The sequence below is a fragment of the Sinohyriopsis cumingii genome, chromosome 11 (genome assembly GCF_028554795.1).
Source record: "Sinohyriopsis cumingii isolate HCF-2022 chromosome 11, ASM2855479v2, whole genome shotgun sequence".
Classification (NCBI taxonomy): domain Eukaryota; kingdom Metazoa; phylum Mollusca; class Bivalvia; order Unionida; family Unionidae; genus Sinohyriopsis; species Sinohyriopsis cumingii.
The window spans coordinates 57,350,439-57,370,802 of NC_142971.1; the positions used below are offsets into that span (position 1 = coordinate 57,350,439).

The following is a 20,364-nucleotide window of genomic DNA, read 5'->3' on the forward strand; positions in this document are numbered from 1 at the left end:
TTGTATGTTATTTGTAAGGACCCTTTCTCGTGTCTGTTGTATACTGTAGCAAGCCTGAATCTGAAACATTGTACAATGTATTAACAAATTTAACATGGAATGTGCCAAAGCAGCTGGTATGTGGCAGTCCATGAAACATCTGTTTTAGTTCATTCAGAATCAAATTTAAACAACCACAATGTAAAGCACCTCTTACGCGAGTGTATATGATCTGTTTACAAATTAAAAGTGCTGGCGCCTGCGTCCATTGTTTGTCTACAATAAAAAGTAGTTCGCTTATGCACGTGAATGCAGTATGTGTATTTGCACACTAGTTCAGTATCGGGTAATATTGAATGATTCTGACAATGTAAAGTTAACGGAGAATTTTTTTTAGCATATAATAAGAAAGGCTACTGATGATGATGCACAATGCCATCTAATCGGTGATGATGGTAAAGTAATATTAACAAAACTGTCACTGTGGATGCCAGCAATGACCCCATCAATTTCTGAAGAAGAAAACCTGATTACTTTTATGAATTCAGGTGGAAAATCATTGTTATCATGGTTGACAATGACAACAGATACCATTCAGAATGATGTTAATGGTTTACTTACATGGCATATTGTGCAAATACATATATGTATTGCTTTACAAGATGCTGCACAAGTAAATTCACAATTACATAGTCATATGATATTTTACAACCTTGGAGTTAGTGATGTTTCATTAAGGATAAACTGACATCAAGATCCATCTGAAGATATATTGTTAAATTTTGAACAAAATCATGCAGCACATGCATATCATCGTTTAGTGTCATTCTGACTCCTGGTCAGATTAAAAAGCTTCAATCAAATTCAGCAAAAAACTGTGGAATACAAATATCACTAATAAAAAGATCAGATCACAGGTCATCAAAATAAACTATCATTGTCAGAACGTCAACTCAGGCATTTCAATGAAGCCAAACAATCAAAAACAGGCGTTAAACTCAATCTTTCTTGTGAGCGCCATCCAAGATTCAATCAAGACTGGTGGTATATTTCCAATTCTTGCAGCTATACCAGTTTTATTAGCTGCTGCAGCCCCAACTGTTGCAAAAGCTTCTGCACTTGGTGCTATTGGAGCTGCTGGTGGATTAGCAGTGTTAAAAAAAAGTACTAGGAACAGGAATAAAGACTTCTAAAAAAATGTAAAGGGTCTAAGATTACCAGGAACCCCTCACTGGTACAGAAAAGGTCTGAGACTTCCAGTGACACTACACTGATTCTTCCTATGTCAAATTTTGATTTACTTGATGCTGCTAAAAAAAATATTATGCATGACCAATTATCAAAACAACCAAACAATATTGAAACCTGTATCATTAATCTCTATAAAAGTTCTGGTCCTGGTACTCATTGGGTGGCATACACAACTGATCCACATGGAATTATTTATTTTGATTTGTATGGACTGGTGCCACAAAAAGAATTTACAAATTACATAAACACAATAAAAAAAAACTCCAGTCTGGTATTCAACATTACCAATCAGATAATAACAGATCTGCCAATATGTGGCTATGAAGTAATTTATGTACTCGATGCTGTATCAACATCACTACCTCATAAAGTCGTGCACGATTATACAAGTAGATGCATAATGTTAAACAGATCTTAAAGTATAATGGTTGATATTTACAGAAGATCTTCTAAACCAAAAATAAAAACCGATGGAATAACCCATGAAAATATAAGTAAACAGATTAGTGATGAAATATCTGAATTATTAAATCTTGCAAATGTGGATCCAAACAAAGTTGTGTTTCAAGATAAGCATGGAAAATTAAAAACAAACAATCTTTCACTGAAAGATACTATTGAGTAACTGAAAACAGCATAGCTATGTTTGATAGAAATGGGAAAATTAAACCCAGTGTTATTATATCAACAATGTTAGATAATGTTTGTGGTCGAGTACAAAATTCGTGATAAATGATTGGTTCTCTCATTGTCTAGCAATAAAATTACTGGAACCAGAATTAAACAATGCAGCTGTCATGAAGAAATACATCCTTATAATGATGAACTCATTAGTTTCAGTTAATTATGAAATAATCTCATTTAGAGCTGATTATTCTAATCATGTACAATTGTTTAGAGTTTTCGTAGAAACATAAATAGATCAATTTATGAATATTTTGGAAGTCCACCAGCCATCGATATTAACCTCTCTGACATAATTTTTTTTTACTGACTGTAGTATATCCAGTAGCATCTGGACAAGCATTATGGTCACCACTCAATAAATCTATAAAACATCGCGCTGAAGTTACCAGTATATACAGGCTCCCAGTACTTGGTATTACAATATTTATGATATATACCACAATTTCACGGTGTTATCCACTAACTGGATCATCTGGATATATGTTAGTGATGTGGGAGCAAAACAACAAGAAAATATTTGTAGCGGAACCAAAAGAAAAAAAAAAATTGGCTTGATTTTTTTATTGGTGTCTAGAATTAGTAGCCAAATTCCCACCTACTTAAAATATATGAGCATTCTAATCAACGTTCAATGTTTTAGATACAATCACGCATATGAATATCAACCGAAACTAAAAAATATCGTTGACGAATGCAATAAAATTACACACAGCGACGCTAGCATACTTCAAATTATCCTCGTTAATATCATCAAACCTTAGTGATGGAAAAATATCAAATTCTGAGTTCACGGAGATGATTAAAATTTACAAGAGTAATGACTGTGAGAGAATTCACGCCTGATTTAGAAAATCAGGATTTAAATAATAATGTCAACTCCGAACGAGATACATTAGCAAACTGTCGTTAATACAACTTCATCAAAAACAACGATGATATCAGTGAGCTCAACTAACTTTCCAACTGCAATTCTAGCGAAAGAAATAGCGCTAGCACAATTACGAATATATTACAGCTGGTCAAATATCAGATCAAAATCATTTGGTGGAATGACAGCAAATAATTCACTGGTATTTGCAAATAAGAATAAAAATGATGGATCTCCTGACTGGCATGTTGCTGGAATTCCTAGAGGTAATTATTAAATCGAACAAATCAACGATGAATTCAAGAGCAGAAATAATCAATAATAGGAAGAGAATCTAAAATAGCTATAACTGCTCACGAACTAACATTATCAGGTAGGATAGAAATAAATGCACAAGATTACGTTGTAGATAAATATTCTTCATGAATCCAAAGTGTTTTAGGATGGCTAGAAATTCATCAAGGACCAGCAGAACCAAATTTGGATCATTTTAATATAGACAAGAAAATATTCATAAAGGATCCAGAATATTGAAGAAAAAAAAAATATCCATGGAATAGTGGATGTCATCATTTTGAATTTGATGAAAAGGTTTCTGACCAAACAAAAGTTTTACCTACTCCCAAAACTGTTAGAGTTCATTCTATCTTACCTGAAGATTCATTTGTCTGAAACTCCGAACGAAGAATTTATTAATTTATGTGCTAATAGAATAAAAAAATGAACATCAACTTATATTTAATACTGTACAAAATTTATTTTCTAGTATCATACAATACTACAATAACGACGTAAAACAATAAAAATTTGAAGCAATACAACATCTGAATCAAGTTACATCAGACCTTGAGTGCGGCAATTTAGTTATTATTGAGTCTGTAATCTTTGGACGATATATATTTCCTAGCAAACCCCGTAAACAATTATTTGCTGAACATTACAAAATAAATGAAGCAAAATTACCAACATTTGTAATACCAGAATTTAGAACCGACGAACTAACAAAATCAGTCAACGATCTTGTCAATAAAAACTTTCCTAAATTCTTCGAGTCGTTGAGAAAAATAGCCCCACTAGCAGTTATTCTCAGACATAACAATGATCCGTACAGTGAAGGTCATCATAATTCGCCAGGAATTGTAAATAAAACTTCGACAATCACACCTAATCTTGTATGCGACGTAATTGAAGGCATCTTGAAAAATCCAGCCAGGCCCACCAAGGATATGTTTTATATACATTTACACTTCAAGTACCCCCTGGATATTCGATCTTACAAAAGCCTATTAATCCGGTTTATCTACGATGTCATAATCCGTTATTATCAAGAATACATTTCAAACTCACTGATCAGAACGGCCATCTTCTTGATTTAAGACCAGCAATTCTGAGCATAAATGTATATCAAGATCTTAACAATTTCAGGGTATATTACCATAATATTTCATTACCAAACAATTTCATCGAAAACAAATTACATAATAATCCCTGATAAAGTCCAGGCAAATACAACAACCGATTTTTTTAAAATACTGATTCTCGATTTCTCAGGTAGAAATAAAGTCAAAGGATAATTATTCACTTTTACAATCACTAGCGACAGGGACCCCAGTTGCCATAACTTTCACAATCACTAGTGATGTTGTCACTACTTTCACTTTCACAATCCTCTTTAGAAACGCTGTCACTACTTTCACAATCACTAATGACAGCGCTTTCACTTTCACGATCTGACATACTCTTTCTTAATTGTCTCACACGTGTGTTCATAATTTTTTGTTTCGTTTCGTGAGACAATTCTAATTTAGTTTTCTGCGATCGCACGTGAAAGCGAGACAAATTTCTCAACTTCTATATATTTGACCACAGCCAGGGAATGTAACATAGACTGTTGAATTAGCTTAATAAATATATATTCTGCTGGTATATCTATCCTCGAATTATGTTGTCGTAATGACTTAAAATCACAAATAATTTTTTCAGCATTAATTTCATCTGATATTATTAAACCGTCATGTTTTAATTTTTTACTTGCAGAAATAATAGCATTGATATTTTCAAAGTTCATTATATAATAAAAATATATTTAAATTGTATTCCTCAACCAATACGATATAATACAATTTTGTAGTATAGCGCAAACACAACCTCTAGATTACCAAATAAATATTTCACTCCCGAATACACTTCCAGACTGACTGGGAGAGAGATTCTGGCTGTCTTTTATAGTCTACGCAGAATTTTCCAGAAAATCACATCATTCAGTTCTCGAGTCCAACTTAGGTCCAAAAATCAGTCTATGCCACAAACTTAGGTCCAAAAATCAGTACATACAACAAATTAAGTGCAAAAATGAGCCTGGAGTTCAAATAGGTTTAGAAAATCACATAATTTTCTAGAAAATTCTGCGTAGACTATAATAGACAGCCAGAATCTCTCTCTCCCAGTCAGTCTGGAAGAGTATTCGGGAGTGAACGAGTTAAGTGAAATATTTTCTTGAAATGTGTTGTCTTAATTACCATGCAGACATGTAAATTATTGTATATAATTTATTTACAATGACACATAAAAAATCGCGCTAGTTAGTCACGAAGTAACAAGCGAGATAACTACTTAGTTTACCGGAGAGAGCTTACCTTAACAGAGTTATCTTCCTTCAGCAATAATGAAATATTATTTTTGTTTATATTTCTTCGAAAACGCAGACCTTGTAATATTACTCGCGACGTTTTGTACTGAAGGCATGCAAATATCAAAATATTTGCCAGCTACGTTCATCGATTGAAATATTATTTCTTCACCAGTCTCTGTATTTACGGATTTAACAACCCTTTTTGCAAATGTTTTACATCTCCCAGTATTTCCAAATTTGCACTTTTGACTATGTGTAACAGCTCGTAAATTATACAAAGGATTATTTTTCGGATTTGAATCAATATGATTGATCACAATACCATTTCCGATTAGACTGTGGAAACACTTGTAGATAAATTTATGAGCAAGATAAACTTTATTCCCCCGGTTCTGACTATGAGATACCCAGTATTACTGACATAACCAATTGGTTTTTTAGTCGACAGTGCCTCATTACACCATCACGTGATGCTTCATAATTCTTGATGTTTTACAAATTCTTTTTGCTCCATTTATATAATAATATCATTTGTCTAAATGATTATTTTGAAAATCTGGTGAGATAATCTTGTTTTATCATAATATCTTTCCAGCTCTGTGTTTTTTACCACCACATTGCACACGCAACTCCTTTTTTCTTCTAACCCCAACACCACATTTCAAACACAGTTTTGGTCCTAAACTTCCCCTCCGTACACTTTGTAAGTGAAGTCCACAGAATTCATTTACACAAGCTTTGTTACTGGAAGTTGTAGAACCTATCAGAAGCCATTTGCATTTATTCTTTGTTTGTATCATTATAAATATATATATATATATATATATATATATATATATATATATATATATATATATATATATATATATATATATATATATATATTTCAATTTAAATATATATTTGTCTTAATTATAATATGGATGAGTTTAAGATTATCAGAAATTAATATTAAACCTTCTGAATATAGATTCAATCTTGATAGAAGAACCCCTGACCCACGAAGACAAGCTCTGGTTGATCTGACGGAAACTCGATGGAAAGTAATTGTTATGATAAGAAAGAATTTCATGATGATGATGCAACTCATGTGTGGTCAACATTCAAAATCATATGCAACACTGATGGTGTCGATGCTACAATGTACAACCGACATACAAATTCATGTCTCACAGCCCCTTCTACACTTATTTGACATACAAACTCAGGTCTCACAGCCCCTTCTACACTGCTTTGACATAAAAATTCATGTCTCACAGCCTCTTCAACACTACTCTGACATACAAATTCATGTCTCACAGCCCTTCTACACTGCTTTGACATACAAACTCATGTCTCACAGCCCCTTCTACACTGCTTTGACATACAAACTCATGTCTCACAGCCTCTTCTACACTGCTTTGACATACAAATTCATGTCTCACAGCCTCTTCTACACTGCTTTGACATACAAATTCATGTCTCACAGCCTCTTCTACACTGCTTTGACATACAAATTCATGTCTCACAGCCTCTTCTACACTGCTTTGACATACAAATTCATGTCTCACAGCCTCTTCTACACTGCTTTGACATACAAACTCATGTCTCACAGCCCCTTCTACACTGCTTTGACATACAAACTCAATATTACTCAAGAATATCAATATGATTCTTTAAAATATACTGGTAATGTTGCCCCGAACTTGTTTAGAGGGATGCTGAACCCTGTCATCCCTTTGTGGTTCTCCCTACTCTCTGAGTTGTACCATGCTCATTTGGAGTGTACCCTGTTCTCTTTTGGGGTCTTACATATCCTTAGGCATTGTCCTATCTTACATATCCAATCACTGAACAATATCAAAAGCCTACCAATAATTGATCAATATCAAAAGTCTACCAATCACTCATCAATATCAAAAGCCTACCAATCACTGATCAATATAAAAAGCCTACCGATCACTGATCAATATCAAAAGCCTACCAATCACTGATCAATATCGTACCAATCACTGATCAATATCAAAAGCCTACCGATCACTGATCAATATCAAAAGCCTAACAATCAATAATTATGATCAAAAGCCTACCAGTGACTGATCAATATCAAACGTTGACCAACTAAACACAAGAGATGACCATTTTTGGACCCTGCATGAAATATCAGAGGAATATTTAGTACCTCTTTCCTTCTATAATCATCAAGAGAAAGGAACAATAGTTGAGAGTGCAAGACTCGCTTAAGTTGCAACACTAATGTTTTTGTCAAGCCTGTCTCATTTTTAAGGAATAAAGTAAAAACTTGCACTTTAACACTAACTTTATGTAAAAACAAAATATAACAGTTTAGTGGAAGGTGTAGATGGCCTGAGAATGCAGATGTATGGACAGACAAGTGCATGGATTCCAGTGTTGGCAATGTTAAGTTTATGACACAGTGGTCTTGATGACCAAGAGGTTCACTAGATGCAATTATTTTGATTTATTTGGAACTATCATTCAAAAGTTTGAATATACATACTGAAACCAATCTATGGTAACTATTCATACTCCGTGGTAATTTAAACTTAAAGTATGGATTTTATTTATTGCTGGATGATGTTTCTTGACCAGGGGACTTGAATATTTATCTAACTGAATATGACATAAAAGATAATCAGGTGGATTCAACCACCACACTAAACTCAAATGATGCATATATTAGCAGAAGAATGCACAAATGTGCGCATTTTGCTGTTATTCCTATCAACCACAGTGTACACTTAATTCAGGTCACAAACCAAGAGTCCACATTATATGTACATATAAAATGTCATATTTGGTCTATTCTAGGATGTGTGATTGTGGGATTCATGGTAACTTGACAACAACAAAAAAAAAGTAAAAAAAACTCAGTTTCAAAAACGAATTTCAGATGTGCTTTTATTCCGCAAGTCCATTTTGACTGAGATATGACTTCCCAGTTGAGAATTCCAAATATGTGAAAAGGGAGATAACTTTTCTAGCATGGACATGCACCTCGTATTGAAATTGCTTATGACTTTGTGACCATGCCATTTTTAATGATGAGCTTTAAATTTACATAAATAAGAATTTTGCAATCACACAGTACAGGAATTGCAATCACACAGTACAGGAATTGCAATCACACAGTTCAGGAATTGCAATCACACAGTACAGGAATTGCAATCACACAGTACAGGAATTGCAATCACACAGTACAGGAATTGCAATCACACAGTACAGGAATTGCAATCACACAGTACAGGAATTGCAATCACACAGTACAGGAATTGCAATCACACAGTTCAGGAATCGCGTCAAAGACAGTACATATAGGTACATTTAAAACTATCGCCATGACAAGATGGCAAGATGTATACATACAAGTTTCTGTCACTGTGAAATACAAGGTGTAAGAGTCCTTCAAAGGGACCAACACCCTATTGGCTGACAAGAAATTGTATGTATCCATGATAACTGCTGAGGGATGTAACCATCAGAGATTCTTGAGCAATAACAAGATTTTAATTATCGCCATTGTGGTGGCCATGATGGGTGTGTGATGGCCACATTTTTAATTTAGGTCTGTGGGTTTAATACCATTTTCAGCACATGATATGATATACATGGTGGCCAGTATAAAGGTGAAAGAAGCTGAGAAAAACCTGGGAAGAACCACCAACCCACAGGAAGCTACTGGCAAGCTTTCTCACATAGCCATATTGGCCAACCCTAGGCCACAGACCACTCAGCCACCCTGGGCCCCATTTTCTTTTAGCGCCAACTAGACATCATAAGAAGTCTTTAGTAAAATAAAAACAATCTGGATATGACTTTTCATTCTTGATAAGATAGCTATAACAAGATTTTCAAGCAGGCCATCATAGTGGCCATATCAGATGACAGACTGCCACCATTTTCATATACAAACAACTAGACATCATAACAAGTATTTTGCTGAAAACCCCATGCTGATATAACCATCAATCCAGGAGGAGTTGTTATAACATTATTATGATGGCTGCGATGGTGGCCATATTTTGGTATGTATGATTAGTATAGGACCTACTGAAGGTCATAAGAATTCTTTTATTAAAAACCGTGTTTTGAAAGACCATTTATTAAGGGGGAATGAGTGCCACTGTGAAAGCCACATTGAATGTGTAACTGGCAGCATTTTAATTTTACGACAACAGGCCATCCCACAAGCTTCTCTCCTGGTCAATTACCAGTATAGCTAAAAATCACCAAGAAACAGTACTACGTAACTTTCAAATTCTTCAGAACAGAATCTAAATATTTTTGAGAATGATACCATCAATGAATTCAGAAAAGTTATAAGTCTTAATTCCGATATAATGTGGCCATGCACTATATTGTTTCCTTATTTTAAAGTGCCTTAAGTTAGGAGTGGAAAACCAGGCTCTGAGCATGATGCTACCTTAAGCTGGGTCTTGTCTATCAAACTGCATTACAGTATGTGTATGTATCAAGACAAAATTGCATACATAAATAAACTGCACAAGAATACTACAGACTGCTGTACTAGGACTGTATTGCATACATAAATAAACTGTACAAGAATCCTACAGATTGCTGTATTAGGGCTGTATTGCATACATAAATAAACTGTACAAGAATCCTACAGATTGTTGTATTAGGACTGTATTGCATGCATAAATAAACTGTACATAAATCCTACAGATTGTTGTATTAGGACTGTATTGCATGCATAAATAAACTGTACAAGAATCCTACAGATTGTTGTATTAGGACTGTATTGCATGCATAAATAAACTGTACAAGAATCCTACAGAATGTTGTATTAGGACTGTATTGCATACATAAATAAACTGTACATGAATCCTAGATTGTTGTATTAGGATTGTATTGCATACATAAATAAACTGTACAAGAATCCTACAGATTGTTGTATTAGGACTGTATTGCATACTTAAATAAACTGTACAAGAATCCTGCATACAAAAAATTAAAACCTGCTATAGTAACCTATTTTTGTATATGGTGACCGTGAGTAGTACCCACTGAAATGAATACACCCATCAAATTTCATGAATCTACATCCAACAGTGTCAGAGAAACTCAGCTAAATGCAATAGCTTGACTTGATCAATTCAATGGAGTCTAAAAAGTAATTGACGTAATCACTGGAGTCTAAAAAGTAAACCAATATGACCACCTTTTATGTCCCTGGTACTAAGTACTCTCCAAGATCAAGTTTCATGACTATAATAAAATGGTGTCAAAGAAATTGAGCTAAATGTATAGATTAACATAAACACTGCAGTATGAAAAGCATTCCACCCATCAAGCTTTATGTCTGCACATACAACACGACAGAAAATAAGCAAAATGCAAAAACTGAATATAATGACTTCAGCATGAAAAATAAAAAACATTGAATACATTTGCCCATGATAAGTAGCGTGTGTGTGTGTGTGTGTGATATTTAGATTTTTTACGTAGCTTTAACAATTTTTCAGTTATATTGCTACGATGTCTGCAATGTGGCAGTTTATAGTGATGTCTAGCACTGGCGCATCATGCTGCAAACATGTAGCATGATGTCCCACCCAGTCACATTATCCTGACACCTGGCCGACCAATCCTAACACTAACCTCTTAATGCTGAGCGCCAAGCAAGGCTGCTGTTAGTACCAATTTTGTAAGTCTTTGGTATGACCAATTGTCAGGAATCGAACCCACAACCTTGCACTTCCAAGGTGGACACTCTAACCATTAGGCCACCGGTGCGGCCATGATTAGTAGCAACTTCCAAGATGAGTAAACCCATTAAGTTTCATCACTATAGATACAACATCTACAACAACAATAATAATGTTGGAAATAAGTACTTTGCAGGTGAGACAAATGTACTAACAAGTGAATTTCTGTTGGAATTGTGATCCCTATGCTTTGGAGGCAAGACAATAGTTTAAGCTGCATAACAAGCACAGCTTTTATCATTGCATAAATTAATTGCAGGATAGGATGAATTTCCAGAACAAACTGATCAAAGCATTTACATTTTCCTTCCATCTTTCTCTTGGATATTTACTGAAAACTGTTTGGATACAATAAAATGGCTTAAAACTGCTTTTATTATGCCCTTATTAAGAGTTATGTTAGCAACAAAAATCTATCAGGTAAACACAAATGTAAACATACTCTGAAGTAAATCAGAATACATGGCAAGTAGAAAAGTTTGACAAATTTTGCCAGAATTTGACCAAAATATTAAGCTTATCAATCAACCCCCTTGGCTTCATATCACATGCTCATTGTGCATTCCTGCAAGACATGAATAAAGAAGGCAGGGGCTGTGTTGGCACAGTGGTTATTTAACAGGATTCAAACGGAATAAGATCTGCTGCCAGTTACCATGATGTGTCAATGGGCAAGGCACTTTATTCTGGTTGCCTCAGTCAAAATCTCACATGTATGCTTTCTACAACATTCATTAGTTTGTTTTTATTTGCATCTTCAGTGTAAAAGTATTCTCATTTTTCTGCAAAAGGTCATTGTCAGATGAAAATTCACCAGATAAACTGTCCAGTGAGACCTAAGTCACATCACCGGATATTTTGGGGGAGGGGGGCCCTACAACCTAAGACACATCACCCGTTATTTTTTTTGGAGGGGAAAATGGGTCTTACTGACTAACAAACGGCGCTGTGTAGCGTGTTTTGATGTCGACTAACAGTGTAACGAGAGTCAAATTTGCAGAAATATCACACACAATAAACAACTAATAGCGAAGTTTTTATACAATTAAAGTTATACTGTTTTTGTCAGGCTTTACTTACCGTGATGCCTTTTATTTAATAAAATCATATTCTCACAAAAGAAAAGTTCCTTATTTTCAAGTTTCGTTGGCCTACTATTCAGTTGGATGGAAAGCGATGAAAGCCGGGAATGCCGAAATCGGGTTCAGTTAAAATATTATTCTTTAACAAAACGAATTAAAATATATTATACTTATTGGAACTGGAAGCAACGTTTCGTTTCGTTCAAAAATTATATTCCCCACCATGAACCTACTTAAACATACTTCGGCATACCTCGACGACCATCGCATTGCAACAAATTCAACTGTATATCAACGGAACATGAAAATGCGTCCATTTGCAAGTGTCATATTTATATTCCGCCAGGAAAAAGACAGCACAGTAAGTATATTACTTACACATAAATTTGTGTAAGAGTGTGGACATAAGCTGCAAAATGTGTGAGATATTCCTGAAAGTTTGACTACTCATTCCGATATCAACCGACATAGGAACACGCTATACAAGGCCGCTAATTGGGTAGTAAGACATAACACTAAAAAACATGTGCTATGTCTTACAATGTAGGACTAGTTTGTGATGATGACTACGGGGTTCGTTACAAAGAAAATTAGGAGTATCCATCCATGAATCAAGGGGTTGGGAGTGTCTAACCTGGAATATATAAAAGAGAGGAATTAAGGAGAGGGGGAGGCATCTAGAGAAAATAAATGAAAATGGGAGGGAAATAACAGGGAAAAACGAAATACTTGAGAAAATTAAGGATTTGTATACCAACTTGTAAACTTCACAAAACATTGATCAACTAAATATAGACGAATATCTAAACTATATTATATGTGATAAGATATCATCAGTAACCTATGTGATGATTTCATATCAAAAAATGAAATAAAAATTACAATCAGTCAGCTAGCGGAAGGGAAATCCACAGGGATCGATTGACTCGCGGCGGAATTCTAAAAATAAAAAATCCAAAGTGAGTTAGCGCCGATTCTGGAAAATTTATAATAACAACATTCTTTTAAAAAATGACATGATGACGGAAACAATGAGAGAAGGGTTAATAACAATTATATACAAAGGGAAAGGGGATGGGGAAAACCTAAAAAAAATTGGAGGCCCATCTCCCTCCTAAATATAGATTACAAGATTTTGAGCAAAATTTTAGCAAATAGAGTTAAATTATGTCTAAATGAAATCATAAATGTAAACCAGTCGTGTGGGGGGAAGGGACGAAATGTGCAAAATAATGTCTTAAATATAAGAACGATAATTGATTATGTAAACGAAACAGGTCAACAAGGTGCTATGGTACTTTTTGACCAAGAGAAAGCTTTCGACAGATTGGAAAATAACTATACCCATAAGGTATTAGAGAAATTTGGATTTGGAATTAACTTCCAAAACTGGACTAAAATCATGTACAATAAAATAACAGCTAGAGTACAGGTAAACGGCGCTGTCACGGATAAATTTGATATTCAAAGATCGGTGCGGCAAAGCTGCCCACTATCTATGCTATTATACGTAATAGGAATTGAAATACTAAGTTATCAAAATACGGAATTTAAAAAAATAGTATAAAAATCCCCAATCTGAAAGAGGATTTCAAAATGATCCAACATGCCGATGACTATACTAACTTCATAAAAGACCAAAATTCCTGCAAAAGGAATACGAATCATTTGGAAAAGCATCAGGGTCGCAAAACAATCATGATAAAACAGAAATACTAAAAATAGGGAACTGGAGGGGAAACCACCCCGGTTTAACACACTTGATCAAGGTAACTGTTAAAGCTTTAGGAATCTTCTTTGGAAAAAACGAAGAAAGAGAAAACTATAAAAATATATTTAAAAAATCGAAATCTGGGCACTAACGCCATTATGCATAATGGAGCGTGCACAAGTAGCAAAAACATACATGTACTCTAACATGAACTATATAATAAACTCCGTAGATTTAGAAAATACAAATTTAGATAAGATGGATAAGGAAATTATAAACTATATATGGAACTTCAAGACACATTACGTCCAAAAATCAATGTTATATAGCTAGAACAAAAGGGCGCTTAGCCTTACCATGCCCCATTTTAAAAAAAATTATACAAATATTATAAACAGATTCAAAAGACTACCGACAATACTAAAAAGTCCATGGGAAGCCCCATACCTATATTGGTACGGCTTCACCTTAAGGAACAGGCAAGATATTTATACAAAATAACAAGTTATGCAAAAAGTTAGAAGTACCTAGACATTTCAGACAAACAAAAGAACTTTTATGCAAGTTTAGGGACAAAACGGAACTCTGGGAAAAGGACATACCTAAGACATATAACTGGATTAGGGAATATGAAGCAAAAAATAAAAGAAACAAAGTAGAGGAGGAAAACATCCACATAGAGTGGGATAGAGTGTTGAGGCACTGGCCCAACATCGGATCAATTAAAATACAAAGTCCCATATTTAAATATTTGCATAATGCGTGGCTAACAGGCGATACTGCCTTGAGAAGAATGATGATTCGCACAATAATCAAATGTACCAAGTGTAAATCATCCAACTTCACCAAATATAATGCCATCGCACAAAGTGAAAGAAGGAAGGATGACCGGATTAAATTGATTTTGGAGATATTTAAAAAAAAAAAAGAGATATCAAAGGAAACATATTCTATATTTGGACGGGAATTTCGACAAAAAAACCCCAATAATTAAGATAACAGATTACATTACAAAAACAATGATGGCCTGTGGCCAGGTAATAACAATTAAGAAATAACTAACATAGGCCATCATAACCGATAGAATTATTTAAAATTAAAAAAATTATGGACTAATTAAATCCAGTAAAAATTACTTGACATCTCTCAAAATTTAAATATAAACTGGATTTAGCCCCTACCCCCCGAAAAAACACAACAAACATATAAATGTAATATGCCGTTAAACACTAATAAATTTGCCCCCGTACTGTATAGTTGACTAATATAAATTGGAATTTTTGGCCACAATAAATAAAAGAGGGGGCGAAAACTCGAGTCGGGTGAAATACGACAAATCATGGCCGGCGCTACCATATAGGCAAACTAGGCAGCCGCCTAGGGCGCTGATTTCAAAGGGGGCGCATTTTAAAAAAAAAAAAGATGTATTGTTTATAAATTTTGAAATTGATATTTTCGGGGGGGGGGGGTGCGCCAGAATCTAACCTTGCCTAGGGTGCCATATAGTCTGGCCGGGTCTGGCGCCGGCCCTGCGACAAATAAATAAAGTATGGGTCCTCACTCGAGTGCAGCCCGCCTCATTTCAAAATTACGCGATGAGCGACACATATTTAAGCACGCACATAAAACACTAGGCTTTTTTCTTTTTTATATTGAAAATAGTACACCGCTTAGTTGCCCTTTCAAAAATTAATAAAGTATTTTTTTTAAATAGTACTAAGGCAAACTGGGGAAATTTGACTGATATGCTGTCTCAACACGGAAACTAATATAGCATTCACATACATAAAAATACACATATAGCAAACACGAAACTTAGGAGACTTCTTGCAAAGGCCACAAACACGAACTAGGGGAGCGAATTCGAGCTAGGTGAAATAAACTTGGCTCGGATGAACACCCCTATAAATAACACTAGGAAAATAAATACCCCATCAAAAATTTAAAATAATTAAAATTTTGATTGAAAATTCTTTTTATAAAAATAAAACAAACAACATACCTGGGGGATATATTTACACGTAAAACACTTTTCACCTTTTTTTGGGGAAATGGGAGGGAGAGCATCTGTCGGTTTCCCCCCCCCCCCACCCAAAAAAAAAAAAAAAGATAGCCAAACTCAGCGAGGCTATCATAAAAGCAACAAAGGCACTGCATGGACTATCACGCGTTTTCCACAGGCAATTGGAGGGGCCGTTGGTTTACTCGTAAAGGTACTTGTGAACTTGATAAAGGGGTTAGACAGTAGATCTTTTCAAATCGTGTATTCGTTGCTCTTAACTGACCTCTTGACTCGAAAGAGCTCATGCTAAAAATGCCATCAAAGACACGTGATAAATACTTGGATAGGGAATGGCCTAAAATGGTATTGAAGGAGTTTACTGGAAAGAAACAGTATACCCGTGCTCTGCAGACTCATTTTTTATATATAGAAATACTGAATGCATTTAGTAATGGGGAGCTTGAAAGAGGTGACTCGTCCTGGAGTGATTTGTTGAACATTCAGTACCTCAGCGTGATGCAAACTCCTGGAGGCCACGACCCTGGCATTCCATTTATAACAACAACAAAAAAGAGGAACAACATATGCAAGAGGAAGTACATAAACTTAAGAGAATTTAACAGGTGGTTAGCACAACAATCTCGACCCAAATGTAGCTAACCTGGAGAATACAAACAGTGGCGAGACGAGCAAACGAAAAGATGGCAAGAATTACACAAGTTTAAAACAGAATCTAAACGTCTTAGCTAGCTGGTTGTAAAACCAAATAGGAAAACGGTGTAACCAAACGTGCACCGTAGCGACAACGCAAACGTGGACGTATAACACTCGATGAGTTAACTACAAAAATTACAAAGATATGTAGCTGACTTTATAGATGCAGAAAAAACTTGTCATGTTATGTTTACGTTAATGCTAACTTACTTCCCTAATTCATTTAACAGATTAGGTTCAACAACGCTGTATCAGAAATTGAATTTTTAATGTTTGCTTTAATCTTGATAGCATTCATGTCATTTATGTAATCATTTGTATACACCTCGTGTTGCTAACGTTTCTTGATACACATTGTGGTTGTTATTCTGTCAAAATTCAAGTGAATGCCTTGCTAAATAGTTCTGTCAAGGAATTTGAAGTATTGTCGAAAATGTTTATATTTGGACTTAATTAAGAAAACTTTGCGTTTATTTGTATATGGAAACAATTTACATTTGGAATAAATCGTTTTGTATTCCAGTGATCGTGTAAACGCTTGCATTTTTCTGTTTGTAAACATGACAGCCTTTGTAACAGTGATCTTGACCTTTGACATTTTGATTTCGAAAACAACAGGCTGCATTTTACTCCAATGAATGGACACCAAGACTTCATTAAAATGTAATATGTTCAACCTTACGGATAGTGTACAAAAAATGGATAATTTGTATCAATTAGCAGACATCTGACCTCGAAAATACATATTACTTAGCAGACATGTTCTGGTTGAGTCTGACGGTGACAGAAAAGTTCCTTCTATCTTTTCCATCGGTTAAGGGACTCGTCTACACATATAATGTTATAAGGTCATAAATGCAGTGCCACGCTCCCACACATCACATAAAGTGGTGACTGATACTAATATTAGTGTCCTCAAAATAAAGAGCCCAGGGCAGTAATTTAGTTGTAAGATTTGTAACAGAGAAGAGATAAGGAGACGGGCTTTCTCACCTTCATTGTTGTATGCTCTTGGAAAGTTTGTTAAATTTTAAAATTCATGGTTCATCATATTAGCTGTGCAACAACTAATGTTATTTTTTATTTGATAATTTGTAGAAATATGTCCCGCAAATAAGGGTTGAACTCAAGAATACCGGACACCCAAAAAATTATCATGTTAAGAAGCGAACTGTGAGAATGAATTTAGATTCATTACTGTTCTGATGTTTTTCCAAATAGTATATGATTATTAGCTCCTAGGAATAAATGCTTTTATCTTCACAGAGTCAAAACTCTCTCTCTCTCTCTGTCTCTCAAATGATTGTGCAATTTTTATTAATTAAGTGAAGATGATTATCATCAAATTAAAAACCATATCATGTAATCAAATGAATGACCATTTAAAAATCTGAACTGATTACAAGATCATGTTATTGCAATCAGCTGAATTTAACATTAGGAACATTTTATCCGTATGCATTGATATCTTAATCGTGTATTCTCTGATTGACAAGGTTTCATCCTTCAGAAACGCCATCGTTTTCACAGAATGATATTTTCCTGCCATGAAGGTTTTCTTAATTGTGTTTATAACTGAATGTGCTTGCGTGTGTGTGCGCGTGTGTGTGTGTGTTGGTCTGTGTCTGTGCGTGTCAATGTGTGTGTGTGTGTGTGTATGTGTGTGTGTGCATATTTTCCTGTTGCTCTTATTAAAAGTGTACCTAAAGCTGTTACCTATCGTTTGATTCTATACGTAGGCCACTTTTGCACAGTCCAATTAAAAAAAAAACAAAATAAAATGTGACTTTTAATGTTAGATCACTGTATCAATCATACTATTCGTTTCTTACAAAATGCTGTCTAGATTATCTTTACATTAATAACATTTGTTTAGTTGACATGTTTGTTTTCAGGCAGTCCTAAGAAATAAAATATTAAAAACCAAGTGAAATTTTATCAGTTATCCATTTACAAATCAAAATCTGAAAATGTTCTTAAATAATGATAAAAGTAATATAACTCTAAACAATATGGAGGAATATTATAGTTTTTCTTGAAGTCACTTACCTTCTTTCTAACTACAGTCCGATTTCATTCCGTTACTTCAAAAGTCCTTACATTGTGGGACAGGTACAGCTAAATTGACTGAATGATTAAGAGGGGTACCTCAAGCAACATACTCCTTAACATATTTGTATCACAATTTGTTTTTTGTTTTCGCCTCCCATGAGTGTTAATGATATAGTTTAAGTTACTTACTTTCTTTTCAATTGTCTAAGAACCATAATACTTAGCCTGAAGAGGACTTTCAGGTGTGGGGAAGAGACACGGAATTATATTACTATGCCAAAAACACCTTTCCTTTGGATATCTGCCATACCTTAATTTCATTTTTGACTTGGTCTTTGATAAGGGACCGACAGTCTACAATTATTCTGCTAAATGGTTCGTGAAGTGCAGGAATAGGTTGCAGATGGCGAGCCTTAGGTATCTTCTGATTGGGTTTTCCTACCATTTGAAAAGTGTGACATGATCTGCAATATTTACAAACAACACTTTTAATTTTCGGCCAATGCAAATGATTCAAAATCTTGTCATAAGTCCTATTGACCCCTAAATCACTATCCAAATGAGTTCCAAATGAGAATTTCCTGTCTATACGACTTAGGAACAACAATTTCATAGCTCACTGACCATTCGTCACCAGAGAGCACCTCAGGTGATCTCCATATTCTCATTATGACCCCAATTTTAACATGATCTTGTAATCAGTTCAGATTTTTAAATGGTCATTCATTTGATTATATGAATGACATGAATGGTATCAAGATTAAAGCAAACATTAAAATCAACTTCTGATACAGCATTGTTGAACCTAAATAAATTAGGGAAGTAAGTTAGCATTAACGTAAACAAAATAACAAACATGTATTTATATGGCTTCATGTTCGGTATTAGTCCTCTGAAATAAACAAGAGATCTCAGGATCATATTCCTTTTCGACAATGAGTGATTGTTGTTTGTCACCCTGATTAAAATAAAGAGAATGGGTAGTTAAAAGGAGGATCACTGTGATTAATGCATTTGATCCAAACTAGAAGTAAAAGTGACCTCATCAAAAGCCTGACCAATACATGTCAGGTAAAGGAGTAATTTCCTGATCAAAATTATTATCGATGGCTTCAAAAGTTAGGACAAGATGGGCAATCAGGAGCCATGACTTCTCTTAAATGGCAATATGCTTACAATCCAATTTCCTCTAGGACTCATCAATCAACAGCTCTTGTAATGGAACATTGTTGATCAACAAGGGACAAAACAATGTCCAAAATGGTGCGGATGCAAGAAACCCCATAAAATAGACATACATGCTTAAGAAATAATATTAACATATATGTACTTTTATTATTCTTGAGTTATGCTGATTATAAGGAACATTCCATTAAAAAACATGAAGTCAATCGAAAAGAGACATAACTCTGTTCAGAATGGAGTGGACGAGACAAAACCTATAGAAGGCAAATTTAGGTGTGTGAGACAACTGACATACAAGATTGTATCCAAATATGTTCAATGGTTCTTGAGTTGTACTGGTTGCAGGTAACATCCCAGGTGAATATACGAAGTCAATTGTAAAGGGTCATAACTCAGTACCAAATGGAGTTGATGAGGCAAAATGCATTAAGTCACATCAAACTCCATCCACAACTGTGTACCAAATGGAGTT

At 34.6% G+C, this 20,364-nt stretch overlaps 1 protein-coding gene across 1 annotated transcript in view; it reads right to left on the reverse strand.

The window, feature by feature from the left end:
• The window catches only part of LOC149788510 (EGF domain-specific O-linked N-acetylglucosamine transferase-like), a 106,374-nt gene extending 94,069 nt beyond the window's left edge, over positions 1-12,305 (reverse strand). The window contains exon 1 of the mRNA XM_089974508.1: positions 12,227-12,305. Within this exon, the coding sequence (XP_089830634.1) occupies positions 12,227-12,254 (28 nt within the window). The 5' untranslated portion in view covers positions 12,255-12,305. The remainder of the gene's footprint in view (positions 1-12,226) is intronic.
• Between the last annotated feature and the right edge of the window lie 8,059 nt (positions 12,306-20,364).